Consider the following 17,708-nt stretch of genomic DNA (forward strand, 5'->3'; position numbering starts at 1 on the left):
AAAATTTTAAAAACAGTAATAACTCATAGCTTTATTTAAAATTTTACACTTAAATTTTTAAAGTCAGTGAAACTAAGGCTAGGAATTGATCAAAACAATTCATTTTATGTATTAAATATGATAATGGCACTCTTTACAGTCAATATACTGACAGTAATAGGAATGAGAACTATAAAATCTGAGTTCAGGTCTTTCTAAATATCAATCAGGACAAGGTCCTTTGGACTACAGAATTCGGTTTTCAGCTATGTACTAAGTTCCATGTCTGGTATTAATAGTTTATAAAAAATATTAATTAGCATCATCTCATATATGAAAATAGCATAGTAACATAGAGAAGTAAAATTCTTTCCAGTATTTTCCAGTGATTTAGGAACATTTCTAAGCTTAGATTTGGGAAGATGTTACTGTAAATCATGCTTACACTTCTGGCCAAATGATCACTTACTTCCCTGAATAAACACTAAGCATAGAATTAAATCACTGTGAACTTAGTGATGTCTATTTTTTTCTTACAAATAAAAAGTGTCCTCTCCTAGACAGTATAAATACATATTGAAATGGACACATTCCAAAATAACATATTGTTTTGGCCATTCAACAAATACTTATTTTTTTTAAAAAAAGAGGTAATTATTTATGATTTAGAATCATGTTGGCTTTTCAAATTTAACATTTGTCTTAAAATTTATTTCTATTTAAATCTTACTTCCAAGAAAACTCTTTTTTCCCAAAATAAAGTATTGTATTTATTCACTGTTTACGGATATAGTTGCTATTTGTAACACGTTTCTTTGTGTGTGTGTTTTTTTTTTTTTAACAAGTACCATTAGTTTGGATTAAAATAACTTTTTGTTAGGAATTTGGTATATTTTAGAATCAAAGCATGTTAAAATATATATATTAATGAAATTATTTCCTTGGCCTTAGGTTATTGGATGAGATTCTTTTTTCTTTCTTGTATAGAAGAATATATTTTTTCTACCTTATGCTTGATTTCAGGATCTTTACTAATGTACTTAGTAATCTCTACAGTTATTCTTGAAGACCTCTTGTGATCACAGTTACATTTTAGACCATTCATGTGTGTATGTGTGCTTTTGAATATTGAAGTGGTGTAGTTCTTACTTCCCTCCTCTTCACTCATTTATTTGGATCAAAACCCATATTACAAATTAATATTAGAGGACAACTATAGGACTGTAGGGACCTTCAACAAACCAGCCTTTGAAAATGGAGAACCCAAGAGGCTACTATTAACTCATCCTCTTCCATCTGGATATTTGAGTTCAACTAAAGTTCATTCTCCAGAGATCTTGAATAAAACGAGGTAGCAAGCAATCTTTACTGGTCACAGCTCTTTAAATATCATAATGCTACTGTTCTATTTTATCTTTACTGTCATTATTTAAAAAACTTCTTGGAATGTATCTGATATGATCCAGCTTCTTTAAAAGCATCAAGCTATCATTAATTCATAATAGAAAAGAATAGTGTTTAAGAAAAATGTGGAAGTTGGGAGAGAATATTTGTATGTATTTGATAACTTCAAATGTCATATTCATTTTCTAATTGCAAGTAGCTTCCTCTTTAGTGCAAAGATTCTGAACTTCATTCTGTAGTGCCACAGAGAGGAAATTCTGTAGTTGCATTAAAAAATCTTTTGCAGGACTCTGCTTGATTTAATCAGTAGTCTTTTTCTTGTACTTCATTGGCCTTGCAAATTTTTGTGTCTCCAAAGATCTGAAAAATTTATGTCAGAACTGGTTTGACAGGATTGATGATAAACATGAAATTGGAAATGGGATTTACTCTCAACACCACCTAGAAAACTGTTGTAAAAATATAGATTTTTCAGACCTAACAGAATAAATTATAAGTAATCAAATCTTACTACATTTTAAGTTTGACAGAGAGCAAAACTATACTGAGTTTCCTTTCTATGAAGACAAAAATATCATAGCCTTAGAATAGTGGACAAAATAATACCCTTAAGGCACCCAGGCGTCAGCAGTGTTTACTTTTCTAACTATAGAAAGGAGCCTCTCCTCTTTTCTCATATATCTTTCTGTTGGAAGAGTCTATTTGAAGTAAACTGTATTTTGGCTTCTTACTCCAGTGTTAGAATTTCAGAATATAAGATCCTTCTGTTTGACATCTGTTATTAGTGTCTATACTTAGCCCCAGACTATTTTAGATACCTATTGCTCAGAAGTGTTTCAAATACATACATTTTATAGAGAATTTAGAGACAGTGCTTTCTTTGTTTCAGGGAAAATTTGCAGTTAATTAAATTATAAAGAGAGTACTACTATCTAGTAGAGTATCATGGAAAATTGTCACTAATTTTTAAGTGATTCTGCCTCTTTCAGTAAGACTATACTTTTTGGATTCTATCTTACTAGAAGTAGTCTAGTAACTATATCTGACTAACTGTAGTATGACAAGATATATGGAAGATCCAGGACGTTGAGTTAACCCTCTACAAGGTTAGGATAAACACTAAGAGGTGGAACACCCCATGAACTATATAGGTGATAATTTGGAATAAGTCTAATTAGAGCTTGATTCCATAGAAATGTTGACACAATCAGTTGGAAGTTTAATCGGGTAATTATTTTCAGTATACATAATATACAAGAAAACTCAGAGAACCTGATAGATTATCAAAATCAGAAGTATGGCAGTTAGGCCTACCTTGGGTTTAGGGCTGTATTCTCTTTGAGGGAAAATGGCAATCTCATTTTTGGAGATGTGGCATATATATATATATATATATATATATATATATATATATATATACTCAATGGAATATTACTCATCAATAAAAGAGAATAAAATCATGGCATTCTCAGGTAAATGGAGGGAATTAGAGAAGATAATGCTAAGTGAAGTTAGCCAGTCCCCAAAAAACAAATGCCATATGTTTCCTTTGATATAAGGAGGCTGACTCATAGTGGGATAGGGAGAGGGAGCATGGGAAGAATAGATGAACTCTAGATAGAACAGAGGGGTTGTAGGGGAAAGGAGGGGGCATGGAGTTACTAATGATGGTGGAATGTGATGATCATTATTATCTAAAGTATATGTATGAAGACATGAATTGGTGTGAATATACTTTATTTTATTTTATTTTTTTAAATATTAATTTTAGTTTTAGGTGGACACAATATCTTTTTATGTTTTTATTTTTATGTGGTGCTGAGGATCGAACCCAGCGCCCCACGCATGCCAGGTGAGCGCTCTACCACTTGAGCCACATCCCCAGCCCAGTGAATATACTTTATATACAACCAGATATATGAAAAATTGTGCTCTATATGTGTAATAAGAATTGTAATGGATTCCGCTGTCATATATAAATAAATAAATAAATATAAAATTTAAAAAGGAAATTCTATCACAGGGGGAAAAAAAAAGAAAAAAAAGGCAGATTCCAGTTCTTAGTTTTGAGTACCAGGTGATGAACTGTCTTCAAGAATAGGCCAGAAACTTCAGTCTGAGAGTGGAATTCAGATTAGCTGAACCTGGGCTACAATCACTCAAATTTCTACTGAAGTTTAGTATTAGTCTCTGCCATGAGGGCAGGCTTGACTTTTGAAGTGTGGATCAAATTGTCCAAGCTGTATGGAAAAGAATGCAGACTTGGATCATCACAGAGCCTTTCACATTCTACCCTTTTCTGCAGTGATCTTGTCTCATTTTTGAAGGATTTTAAAATACCAATGTTTCTTTTTTTTTTGGTACCAGAGATTGAACCGACAGGTGCTTAACTACTAAGCCACATCTCCAGACCAGTTTTTTTGTTGTTTTGTTTTTTGAGACAAAGTCTCACTAAATTGCTCAGGGTTTTGCTAAATTATGAGGCTGGCTTTAAACTTGTGTTCTTCATGCCTCAGCCTCCCGAGCCAATGAGATTACAGGTGTGCACCACGGTCCTGGCAAAATACCAGTATTTCTTGGTAGTATGCGTTTGTGTGTAGAATGTATAAAAATAATGTCTAACTGTAGACAAGTTATCTGATCTCTTTTCATTGTTTAGTCTTGGAAAAAGATGTGTTTCTATTAATATTAGTAATGTCTGTTTAGTATATTTTTATTTATAAAATATTGTTCTGAATATATTTTTATTATCACTGTTTAGTGATGCTTTTCTTTTATCTCTATGTTAGATTAAATTTCTTATTTTTAAACCTTACCTCAGAAAGAAAAAATATGTTATCTAGAAGAATTTGCACTGCTTTTATTTTTAAAAATTCTGTAAATGTAGTCATTACAACCTTTTGATGGTAAGTTTGTTCCTCACATTTTTATAATTATTTTTATGCATTATTTTTTGTAATTTCTTTGCAGAGCTAAGAAAATACTTTTTTTTCTCCAAACCCTGAACAAGAAGTTTTCTGTTGCTTAAAGATATTTAAATATTCTACCAAATATAGTATCTATGAATATCCTAAAATATTAACACCACATATATATTCAGGTGTACCAGGTGAATATACTTCTTTTGGATTCAGTGTTTGATAACAGTACCATACTTAATCCCACGCAAGAGAAAAAACTTGCTCTGGGCTGTGCACTTCAGAGGGCTCCACATATTGCAAACAATAAGTGTATAAAATTTGTATAAAATGTATAAAAAAGCACTTGAGTATCACACAGTATCTAGCACTTCACATTGGAATAGCATGCTGTCTAACTCTAGACATCTTTCTTGTTACTATGTATTAATTATCTATTACTATATGACAAGTTACTCCAAGTACAGTGATACAAAATAACGATAAATATACATGTTATTTCTTAGATTCTATGAGCCAAGAATTAGTAGATCATTTGGGTGACTCTACTTTTTGATTTTACAGTCAAGATTTTGACTGAGGCTACAGTCATCTGAAGACTTTATTGGGGCTAGAAAAATCTACTTTTAAAGTGTTTTACTTACTGGCTGGAAACTTGGTGCTAGTTATTGGTGGAAGGCCTGATTTATTCCACAGACTGCTTGAGTATCCTCAAAATGTGGCATTGTCTTCCCCCAGAGTTAATGTAGAGTTGATGGTTTGTAAACCCAAAGTGGAACCTCTAGCGTTTTTTATGGCTGTGCCTCAGAAGTCATACACAGTTAGGTAGCCATAATTCATGATGGGAGGGGACTACCCAAAAGCTTGAAAACCAGGAAGCAGAGATCACCAGGGTTTGTTGTTGAGGTTGGCTACTACAATTTAATAATGCTTATTAAAGAAATTTTGCATATCTCTTGCCTGTATCTTCAAGTCTGGATGCCATGAAGATTTGTAGTTGGAACTTTTGCTGACACTGAAAAGAAAAATGCTTGAGATAATGATGAGGATTTGGTCAGGCAGTATAAACACTAAGGTGAAAGGAAAGATAAAGCAGTTATCTAATGTTTCTCTCAGTTTGAATATAGGAGAATTTTGCATGATAAATTATTATTTCCTAGTAATTCAAAGTTTCTATTTTCCTGCTTCTCTCTTTATTTGTATTTGATTCCAGAGGCAATATGTGATATTTGTAGTAGTTACACTTGGGAACTAAGAAATATTTTGCATTAAACAACTGATATTCTTAAAATTTGCATTTATATAAATATCAACATAAAATTTATGAAACATGATAAAAATTCTTTACATTGGTAACCAGATAGATACAGAATGCTTGAATAATAGTTTTTAAAGTGTAAGTATTTAATAAGTAAAAAATGTGAAAGGTAAATATATATTATTTAAGTATATTTAATTTTGATATTCATTAATTAGGACTTGCAATAGAAAATAGAGTAGAAAATTTTCAAAGAGGTAGCCTAATTAAATTTTTAGAAGCTTGGGCTGGGGTTGTGGCTCAGCGGTAGAGCCCCCACTCAGCACGTGTGAGGCCCCGGGTTTGATCCTCAGCACCACATAAAAATAAATAAAATAAAGCTATTATGTCCAACTACAACTAAAAAATAAATATTAAAAAATATTTTTAAAAAATTTTAGAAGCTAGAAACTGTGAGTACACATATTGATCATTACGTACAATAAAATTTACAAATAAGACTTTTATACAATTCTCTATTTAAAGAAGACAATTAACAATTTTATCAGTTTTCTATTTCTGATGCTATTTAACAAATGCTAGAAACTCAACAGCTTAAAACTGCTCACAGTTTTCATGGGTCACAAGTTGAGGTACTACCTAACTAGGTCTTCCACTTAGATCATAAGACAGGAAAGTTTCATCTGAGCTGCATTATCATCTGAAGGTTTGACTTCCAAGCACATTCACACCATGGGAAGAAGATATTTCCTTGAGGGTGGAGAACTGGGAGCCTTGGCTTTTTTCTTCCTCTTGATTAATAGGCCATCCTTAGGTTCCATAGACTATTGGTTCCTAGAGGTCTTGCCAACAGGCTTCCCCAAAACATCTGCTTACTTCATAAGCTTGACAAGGAAACTAAGATAGATAGAGTGTTAAATAGTTTAATATAAACCCAACAGTGACATCCTATCACCTTATATTCTTTTTGTTAGATGAAACAAGTCATTGGTTACCTTATATTCTTTTTGTTAGATGAAACAAGTCATTGGTTACCTTATATTCTTTTTGTTAGATGAAACAAGTCATAGGTACTGTCCATACTCAAAGGGAGAGAATATCAGACAAAAGAATAAGTCATTAGAGATCACTTTAAATTCTGTGTACTAAACTCATCAGTGGAAATGAACAAGAAAATTATTCACAAGTTGAGATCAGATGAAGTTCCTGAAATTTCATGTTCTTTATAACATAAAACTTTATAACTTATTAAAACAAAATGTAAAAAAGAGAACTAATTACAACACAGAAGCAATGATACAACTCTGTCATGCCCATTGGAAGATGAAACTGGCAAATGGGCAAAGGTGAAAATTCTGGAGATTTCCTATCTCTATTTGATATTAATACTGGAAAATGACTATTATATCATTTGGCAATGTTAAGATGTTTCTAGGAAAGCACAATTTTGACTTAAATTAATGATTATGATATTCTACAGGGGAACATGACATAAAATATAATATTTCATTGTTACAAATTTTTTCAAGTAGATAAAATATAGAATCTATCTTTTATATACCAAGATCAAAAGCAAAGTATTTTTTACTACTATTTCCTATTTCCAACAAATCCTAAAGATTTTTTTTTTTTGGTAATGAAGAAATATGGTTGCAAACATTTAGATTTATGATTAAAACAAATGGAATTTCATCTTATTGGAAAAATGTGTGTGTAGTTACTATTGAAATAACAACTGAATAGACATGTAACAAACGATGAAATATTCAACAGTATAGACATTAGAATGATGATGATGTTTTTTAAAGAAAATTTTCTAATATATAGCCAAATGTAATGATGTTTTATGATATTAACTGTATAACATTTAATAAATCAAGAATTATCTAGAATTAGAAATCATTTTTGAGTTGAAATAATGATCAACATATAAATAGAATTAAAAGATGATAAAATTATGTCTATCTAGATTAGAGAATTAAGAAGTAAACAAAATGTTTAATGTATAGTAAACTGAAAAGATACATAATACATAAAACTTTAAAGTAGATTTTATTCAGTTCAGCTAAATTGTTTCAATGACAAAGTAGATGAATGGCTAATACTTATTACACATGTTGTTGAATTAACAGAAGAAAAAGGGGAAGTTGAAATTAACAAGTTTTAGTATTTTCATGATGATTATAGCAAGTACAGGTTTTATTAGAAAAGTGAAGAGCTGAGCACACTTCTCCTCCTTCTCTCTCTGAAGTAGGGAGAAATCACTAATTTTGTGGAAGCTAAACCAAAGAGCAACTTCTCCAGGTGAATGAGGTGAGAAGGGCATCCCAAATATCACATCTTTTTGGCAATCTTTGGAGAGTTTCCAAAAATGTTTTTGGTAATCCTGCACCTTTTTTTTTAGGCTGATTCTTTTTTTTTTTTTTAAGAACAACTTTATTGAGATTTAATTCACAAACTATAAAATGCACCCTTTAAAAGTACATGATTTGATAGTATTTAGTACATCCAAAGGATTTTGTAGCCATCACACTAATTTTAGAACATTTTCATCACCATAAAAAGAAACCTAAGACTTGTCAACAGTCACTGTCTATTTTGCCCCTTGTTTCACTAGCCCTAAGCAACCACTGACTGATCTATTTAGTATTACTATTGATTTGTGTATTCTGGGTGTTTCACATTAATGGAATCATGTAATGTATCCCTCATTATTTTAAAAAAATTTTTAAATTTGTTTTAATTAGTTATACATGACAGTACAATGAATTTATACACTTTGATATATCATATATAGATGGGATATAACCCTGTTCTTAATAAGGTTCTGGAAAACCTACTTATGATCTATCTTTAAAAATCACCTCTAATATTTCAAATTTATTACAGTATTTTCTTTTTCTTTTTCATTACCTGTACATCATAAATGCTTTTAAATATCCATATTAGCACATACTCTATAGAATGATGTATTGCAGATTTGTAAGCTTTCTGACAACAGAATTTGACTTCAAAGGACAATGAAAGCAAAATGCCTGCTTGAACATCAGCTGACTTTGAAAAGGGAATAACTACAATATGTTTAATTACACAGATGGGTTTTGCATTATCTTCTGAATACAGAATAAGAAAATTATGCTTTTAATATGTGATTTAGGAACATCATCTATTTTGTTTCTGTTATTACACTATCTTCAACTTAACCCATTCATGTTTGTATTAAGGAACTAATGATATGGGGTGATTGGTTAAAAATACAATATTTAATGTTGGCTTGCCTAGAGAAATTATAAGAATTGAATGATGTATGTTAATTTTTGTTATTCTTATGAATTTTTTATGTTATTGAGATATTTGCATAGTAAGCCTTAAAAATTATTGTATAAAGCAGTGTTCTAAAAGTGAGCTTTAAAGTTGAAAAATCCAATGGCAAATCTTTAGGGAAAAAAGCACTAGTATCTAAAGTAAGAGTAGCCAAGTACTGAGTTATTTTGCAATAGAATTCATAATGAGAAAGTTTGTTACCTTACTATCCTTCATGGTTTTACAATGTAGAATTCCCTGTAGGCATTTGGGAAGCTTTAATTTTCAGAGGTAACACATTTTGTTTTCAGTACTTCTCTGTGTTATGCCTTTCTCCATTAAAATTGTACTTAGAGAACTTCAGATTTTTGCATATTGTGTCTCAGAATGATGAGTGAAAGCATTCAGTAAACATAGTAGACATGGGCTGGGGTGTAGCTCATTGGCGGAGCACTTGCCTAGTATGTGTGAGGCACTGGGTTCGATTCTCAGCATCACATGTAAAAAAATAAAATAAAATGAAGATACATAGGCAACTAAAAAGATAAAATATATTTTAAAACATAATAGACAGGGCATAGACTCTGGAATCAGACTACTTCCATTCAGCTCTCAGACCCACCTATTTCTAGTGGTCTAACCTTGTGTAAGTGACTTAACTTCTTGTGCTTCAATTTTCTCAACTGCAATGTCAGGATATAAACACCCATTGAAGAGATCTTTCAGGAAGATGAAATGAAATGTGTATATTTAATACTATATATAAAGTTCTTAGCATACGGTCAAGTGCTTCATAATAGTTATTTTCATCCTCTTGTGGTATAGGTATAGAAACAATGTAAAATAGCAGAAGTAACTAATGAATTGTCCAACTATAAATTTTGGTTATTTTCCCTCTCATTCAGTGATTCTTTATATAATGATAACAAATCTCTATCTTTCCAACTTAGATTTCTGTATATATTAATGGTGTTTAGAATAATTTTTATAAAATACAGACATATTGCATTAAAAATCAATAAAACAACACAACAACTGTTGCATTACAATGTAGTGATTGGGAAATAAATACTTTCTATTACTGAAGCCTTTTTAGAAAACACAGCAAAAATGAATTTATATTTCTTGGCTTTAATAGTATTCTTTCTCTTTCCCTGTGCCAGGGTTTTCCAGGTGACTTTGGAGACAGGGGCCCTGCTGGTCTTGATGGCAGTCCTGTGAGTACATTGTGATGGTCCAGGCTTACATTTCAACATCATTCATACTCCATCTGCACTTGCCATCTTCAGTATTATATTTCTGAATAAACAGTATCAATAAATTTTCATATCACTCTGCATACACTAAATTGAGAGTTTTCAACATGAGAATTAAACAAAAAATATTCTTATACACTTTTTTATGACAGTCATTAAAATTAATTATGTTGTCCATGATGAGTGTCACTGCTGAAGTAAAATATTAAAAATATATGATCACAACACTGACTTTTTTATATGAAGGTACTAACAAGGTCATGTAAAACGTGCACTCAGACCTGCCACTTATCCACCTTACTTCTTAGTATTTTATAGAAATCTACTTTAGAATTTTCTGTGTCAATGCTCAGATTGGGAAAGAGTTACCATTCTAAACTAGTTTAATTATAGTATTAAGGAATAATGATGGATTGTTGTTTTTTACACTGGGTGAAATAGCTTCATTTTTTGCCTTCAAAGAGCATCTGATAGCTGTCCTCCCATCTATGCCAAATTCTTTTCATGAGATTTTAGAGTGAAAGAATCACCTGCAAAATCCTGATAGCATGAATTAGGAATAGTCCCTATAGTTAAATATAAGTAAACACTTTCATCAACAGTTTGAAAGTAATTTCTTTTTAAATCTCTTTCCAAATTATAACTATGTAGCTAATTCAGTGAACTTAGATGAGGCTTCATTTGTTACAAATCATTAAAGATAAGAGAAGAATAGAACTGATTTACAAATAAGTTGTTAAAAACTTGGATGATATTTTAAGTGAAATATTTGCCACGTTTTTTTTTAACACATGATTCTGGGTAGCTTCCCATCTCAAAAATAATAAAGTAAGTATTACTTAGGTTTTTAAAAAATATCATTTGTGTGTTTGCATACCTAGTATGAAACAATCTTACTTAATTTTTGTCAACTGTATATACATTAAGTCTAGTAGGGCTGGATTTATAATATTTAAAACTTTGTAAGAGTAAATTGCATATTTTTAGTTTACTGTTTCATAATTCTCTGTATATTATGTCTTTGTTTCAAAATAATTTGAAATGCAAGGGGTGTGGTTATTCTTATACCTTGGGCCACATAAAAATAATATGACACTGACATATTGTGTTCTTTCAAACAATGAAAACAAATATCATTTCTGCTTTATAAATAATAAAAATGAATTTAGAAAGTTAAAAAAAAGATTTTTCAAAAGAGGTGACTGTTTTAAACTATCTCTTCGTAATCTTGTATGCTGACCATATGCCTTCTCATACAATATGTAAGCTAGTTATGTCTATAGTACTGCTTGCTGGCAGCATTCACTTCTTTTATTAAGTACATAAAAGGAATAATAATTCTGTATCCTATGCTTGGTGGTAGTGCTAGCATCCAAAATCATGCAGCCAATGATACTTCTGAAGAACAATAAATTGGCTCCGCAAATTTGCACTCCTGAGGAAGAAGCATGAATAAAGGAATTTCAGAAGTTAATGATAGTAGAAAATAAATTTTATATATTCTTTCTTAGAAATTGTTCCCTTCATCATTAGAAAATACCTTTAGTTATTTGTAATCATATTTAATTAATTTTATTTTTTATTAGTTGCACATGACAATACAATGATCTTGACATACATTTGAATCAAATGAGGTATAATTTCTCATTTTTCTGAGTATACAGGTTGCAGAATCACATTGGTTTACAGACACCTATATACATACAACAATAGTAGTGTCTATTTTATTCTGCTGCCCTTTCTATCCCTCCTTCCCTTCCCCTCCCCTCCCATCACTTCTCTCTACCCAATCTAATTTAATTAATTTTATATATTTCTTTTACAATAGGGGCTTGTAGGTGGGATTGGTCCTCCGGGGTTTCCTGGGCTTAGAGTGAGTATCATCACTAAATACTATCATTGTCATGAAACATTTTATTGAATAATTTATATTCATTAGATGTATTTTTAAAACGTAGGAAAATAAGTTTTACTGTCATTGTTGATATCAGCCTTATTCGACGTATTTTTCAATCAGATAAGAAAATTATAGCAGTAGTATAAATGAAAACATTCATCATATTTTATGATATGCTAAAATAATACTTGTTTTTCCATTCCAATTGTGTTCATGTATTTATGCCTGTTAGATTAAAGATCTTAGTCAGGACTCAATCTCTTAAAAAATATAAGACATGGAATAGCCACTTTTTTCCTTTGAGATAATCTTCCACACCATCCAATTTGGAGATTGACTTGAACAAAAACACATGATAACTATAGACTTTATTTTGTGGTATAAAATTGAACAAATGGTTAGGAAAGTCACCTTGAACAAAGGTAGAAGCTAGACTTCACCAATGCCATTAAACATTTTAATACCTAATTGATATGCTAAAAAATACAAGAAACTATTTGTCCACTTAGCCAGTTTTTATACAGTGTTTTTCTCAAGGCACAGTTTAGCAGGAATAATTCTGTGGAGGCCAAAACAATGTAGTCCAGATATGTAGCTTTCAAATAAATTTTAGATTATTCATTGGAGTGAGCAGACTGCTACTTACAATACAGCTTCATAAATAAATATATTTCTCTCAGCAAGCTTATTATTCATGATAGGGGTATAAAATTCAGATATTTCATATAAATTTATAGCCTAAGTTTTAGCATTCAGCTGAGCTAACGGCAGGATTGATACGTGTTTATTAAATGTAAGTAGCCTAATGAGAAGAGAATCTTAAAAAAAAAGTTTTCATTAGTACATTATTCATTCTTCTTTATGGTTGAGAAATACTCATTATGTATATATGCTACATTTTCTTAAAGCAAACTATCTATATCTGTATCTATATTTATACAAAAGTGGGATGTGATCAGTAGCAGAGGTAAAATTTTCCTTAAAAATTTAAAGCTTGCTTTAACTTATGAAGTAGGTAATTAAATCTCCAGAATTTTATACCATAAATTACACCCATAATATTTTTAGACCAAATTTGGACATAGGTCTTTGGACTTATTTAGTGTTTTTTCTCCAGCCTTGAATTGCCCCAAAGCACAAGGTAACAGCTTGATCAAATAAATAAGTCAAGACTTCAGTTATTGGTACTGGGGTAAAATTAAAGTCAGCCTAACAAGTTTTAATGTGCCATCTTGGGATGACATGCATATAGGATTTAGACTCAAGAAGGCTAAGTGAGTCTAAGACATCTTAACCTTTCTCTTGCATGTTAATAATATTAATAGTAGTAGTAATTATAAAATTAGCAATAGCATCTCACATACATTTTTGTCATATAATTCTCCAAACAACCCAGGACCAGTTAGTTTATAAGTATTTAATCCAGATTTAAGCCAGATAATCAAAGTCCATAGTCCAATAATTTGTGTGTTTTACTACTTCCTTAAAATTTATTCTTCCTTTATGATATGCTAAAATAATAATTGTTTTCCATTCCAGTTGTGTTCATGTATTTATATCTGTTAGATTAAAGGTCTTAGTCAGGACATAAAGTGTATATTGTCTATCTCATGAAATTTTTAAAGTCTAAGTAAAGGTGGAATGGATCAGTTTGCTTGTTTGTGTCCTCAGGATAGAAAAAAGCCTGTAAGCAGCAGTCAGACCTTATCAATGGGTAGGTGAAAGGAGTTAGACTAAAATATGCAGTTAATAATTCTTAATTAATATATTAATATTAAGTTGATTAGCTGAAAACTTCTGTAATTACGCTTGGGGTTAAGACCAAAATTAATGTGGCCCATTTAAATTAATGTGGTTGGTTCTTATCTGCATCTTGAGGACATATTCTTTGTGCACAAGAAAAGTTTGTTCACTTTTCAGTAGTGTCTCCATTACAAAACCTTTGCATATCGAATGTCTACCTGAAATATTGTACCTCTAGTTTTCTGCTTAACTCCTTCTTATTGTTATTTATTTGGTTTTATAAAAATACATTTCATTGTGTATATTTGAGATTTACAACATTGTATATATAGACTAAAATAGTAACCTTATCGAAACAGATAAACATATCCATTCATCTCATATAAATTCCTTAAAAAAAAAAGACTCCTACTTGTCTTTCAGCTCCAAGTTGTAGTACAGTTCCTGGCACATGTGCCCAAAAAAAATAACTGGCTTTTCTATCCTTTCTCCTTCTCCACTCACCCTTCAGTAGATGGAAAGAGATTCTAAGAAAATGGAATGGCCAAAGATACTAGCAATCATATTTGTAATTCTCATCTCATCTACATTGGTAAAGACAGAACTTTATACTTTTCAAAGTCATTTCACTTACATAGTCATTTGCTCCTCAAAGAGTTTTAATGTAAATAAGGCAAATACTATTACTTTCATTTCATATTCATTAATTTTTTAAATCAAAATTATATAAGTACCTGCTGATTTATCAAATTCTAAATTAGACCTGAAAGTATGAACAAGTTAAGATTCTTTTTACTTTACTTTTTTTTGGCAAGGGGTCAAAATTACAATCTAATAACACAGAAAGAAAAACCATCAGTTTCATATATTCTGATTATTGCTACAGTTGACTAAATGTAAAACTACTGAGAAGATAGTAATCTGTTTTGTCTTTGTAGAAGCCTTTTTAAACTTTTTTCTTAAATATTGTGTATAAGTGAGTAAATGGGAAAGGTAAAAGTGTTCTTTAGGCAGAAGAATGCTATGTTCAAACATACAGAAGATGGGGGAAATAGGAATGTTTGGGAAGTGGAAAGAGGAGCAGTGGGATTCTAGCCTAGAAAGCAGGGTAGTCAGGAGCAGAATGGAAGGTGAGGTTTTGAAAGTAATTGGGAATAATTATGAAGAACCTTCATATTGCATAGAACATTTGTCCAGTGTTACAGCCTCCACCTTACCTCTCAGGCATTCCTTTTAGCAGACCTAATAGGTGCTACTACTTTATCTACATTATTTTTTTTCATGCCCTTGGTAGTTACTGTCATTTGCTTTATCAATTTACAGTAGTAACAATGATTATTGCCTGTTAGTATGGTGGGTACAGTTGAAAAGCCCAATGTGGAACTCCCAGTTCTTTTCTCAGTACACTCATATGAACTTTTATTAATTGCCCAGTGGCTGCTCCAATGCTTGAAAGTATTTCTTCTATCTGTTCCATCTTCCCATGGAAGAGGAGTGTGATAGGGAATGCTGAGGAACCTTTAGGTTACCTTTATGAGTTGAAAACTGCTCTTCAGCTTTAATGGATTATTATCTGAAGGCCACAAATCTTTGAAACAAGTATTTTCCACATAACTTGTAATATGCCACAACATGCTTGGTGTTTCTTGGAAATTCTAAACTTTACCATTCAATTTTTATATACTTTGTATTTTACTAATGTTTTATGACATATTTTTTATATCTCCAAGTATTTAGTATTTTATAATTTTTCTCTTAGAGTCACTAAAAAGTAAAATAGAATGTTATACGTACAAAGTACATTCACTTGAAAATACCAGTTTAAGCACAGTAACATATTTACTGAAATAAAATTTAAAATATTATATTGTCTTTAAAAAACCAATAATACACTGTAAAGACTTTTTTCCTTGTTTTGTAAGATATTGCTTTCCAAACTTACATGGATTATTTCTGTATAATTACTAAACAGAGATATTTATTAGGTGTTTTGAAACTATCATAAGTTTTAAAGCTATGATCTGTGAATAACTGTTTCCTATTGAAAGAATTTGGAATTACAAGCAATGATGTATTCATATTGCATATTTGTTAAGTTGGAAAGAATTATCCTTTGCCTCTAACTGTCCCATACATTTAAGGTTTAAACATGTTGGAAGTAATTTGTCTTAGTTACATTTCTCAGACTTTAAGACTGATCCAAAGTAAAAATGTCATATTTTCCATTCTGAAATTTGTGTTATATAAATGAGGTGTATTATAAATGTTCTGTTATGCCGGGAGATATAACTCTAGAAATTATAAGTTAACTAACTTATTCAGTATTTATTCCACATTTTCTTTCAAAAACTCCTATGTACCAGTTATTATGTTGAGTCTGGGAAATAAAAAAATGGATGAAACTTTCTCACAGAATGCACAAATTCAGGGGAGAAAGGGGGAGAAATGTACAGTACAGTATTCTAAGTAGGATGCCACCAGTTATGAAATCTTCAAAGGCTCAATGCATATGATATGGGAAGCATGTTCCAAGAATAGAAAACAGTCCATTATAGCAAGAAAGTAGAAACCGGGAGAGGGAGATGTACAGGGAAAAGAAGGGACAAATGCAAAGTGGAGAGACTAGAAAGTTGGCAGAAGCCTGATAGAGAGGGCCTGGGATGCTAGCCTGAGAAACATGAATTCTAACTAAAAGGGCAACACTATAAGCATTTCACAAATACAACTATTTGGTTTTTTGTTTTGTTTTGTTATGTTTTGTTTGTTATAAGTTAGGGATTCAGTATGTTTCCCAGGCGGGCCTTAAACTCAGGTACAAGCAGTCCTCTTGTCTCAAACTCCAGAGTAGCTAAGACTACAGGCACATACCATCATGCCTGACTACAAATAAAACTTCAAAAGTTTTTTTAACATTTGGAAACCATAGAGGAAAGATTTATAACTGTTTTATCTTTCAGGGCAAAGAATGATATGGGACTCAGGACAGATAAGAGAAAGAGGGAAAAAGAGGCTCAGTGACACAAACTATACCTGATCTCCAAACCATCAAGGGATTTTTTTGCCCATATTTTTTTCAAATTTTTCCTTCAGATACTCCTTTGTTGCTATTTGTCCTTTGTTTTGTAAGAGGATATGTTGAGGGAGTTGTTCTACATTTTAAGCTTGCGGAGACAATAGTAGTACTTCTGTTTTTAAGGAATTGAAACATTAAGTTGAGAACCTTGATGACAGACACTCTACCTTTTATTGTTTCTTTAAAACTATAATGTTTTGCATGTATTATGCTCAATAAGTATTAAGTGATGAATTAATGCTGTAAATCCATAAAACACAACTTGTGTCTATTGCTTGATTTATCCTTAAAAGCATTATAAATTTTCTCATTCTGCAATTTTCAAATCACAGATCAAATCATTGTAATGGCTGGCACATAGTAACAGCTCAGTGAATGTTTGCTGAAATGAGCAAATTAAAATTCTAAAATAAATAAGTGAAGTATTTATTGACTACTTCCTGGGAGCATGACACTAAAATATTTCTACCTAGATGTTTCCTATTTGGAGAAATATTACAAAATGAACATAATGAACAATAAGTGGGTGTTCAAAGGAGAAAAAGATCCTTATAGGCCAGATAAGTATGAGAAGAATTAAAAAAAATAGGATGGTTTGCATGAAAGTATAAAAGATTGATAATATTTAAAATGTACAGGGTTTAAGAGATAGTTAAGGAACAGGGCACTGTGGGAGCTTAGTGAGATGAACTGCTCTGGGTTCATTAGTTTATTAATTAATTTTCCCATATTCTTTCTAATCCTAGTGAATGCTTACTGATTCCTTTTTTTAAAAAACTTCTTTTCAGGGCAATGTTGGCCCTGTGGGACCAATTGGACCTTCTGGAATTCCTGGCCCAATGGTATGGTTCTCTATGAATAATGGATATTTCCCTTT

General features: G+C 31.2%; 1 protein-coding gene across 1 annotated transcript in view; it reads left to right on the forward strand.

Moving 5' to 3' along the window:
• The window catches only part of Col24a1 (collagen type XXIV alpha 1 chain), a 367,698-nt gene that overhangs the window by 100,949 nt on the left and 249,041 nt on the right, over positions 1-17,708 (forward strand). The window contains exons 13-15 of the mRNA XM_076862570.1: positions 10,026-10,079; positions 11,947-11,991; positions 17,620-17,673. Coding sequence (XP_076718685.1) covers positions 10,026-10,079; positions 11,947-11,991; positions 17,620-17,673 — 153 coding nt within the window. The remainder of the gene's footprint in view (positions 1-10,025; positions 10,080-11,946; positions 11,992-17,619; positions 17,674-17,708) is intronic.

This window comes from Callospermophilus lateralis, chromosome 7 (genome assembly GCF_048772815.1).
Source record: "Callospermophilus lateralis isolate mCalLat2 chromosome 7, mCalLat2.hap1, whole genome shotgun sequence".
Taxonomy (NCBI): domain Eukaryota; kingdom Metazoa; phylum Chordata; class Mammalia; order Rodentia; family Sciuridae; genus Callospermophilus; species Callospermophilus lateralis.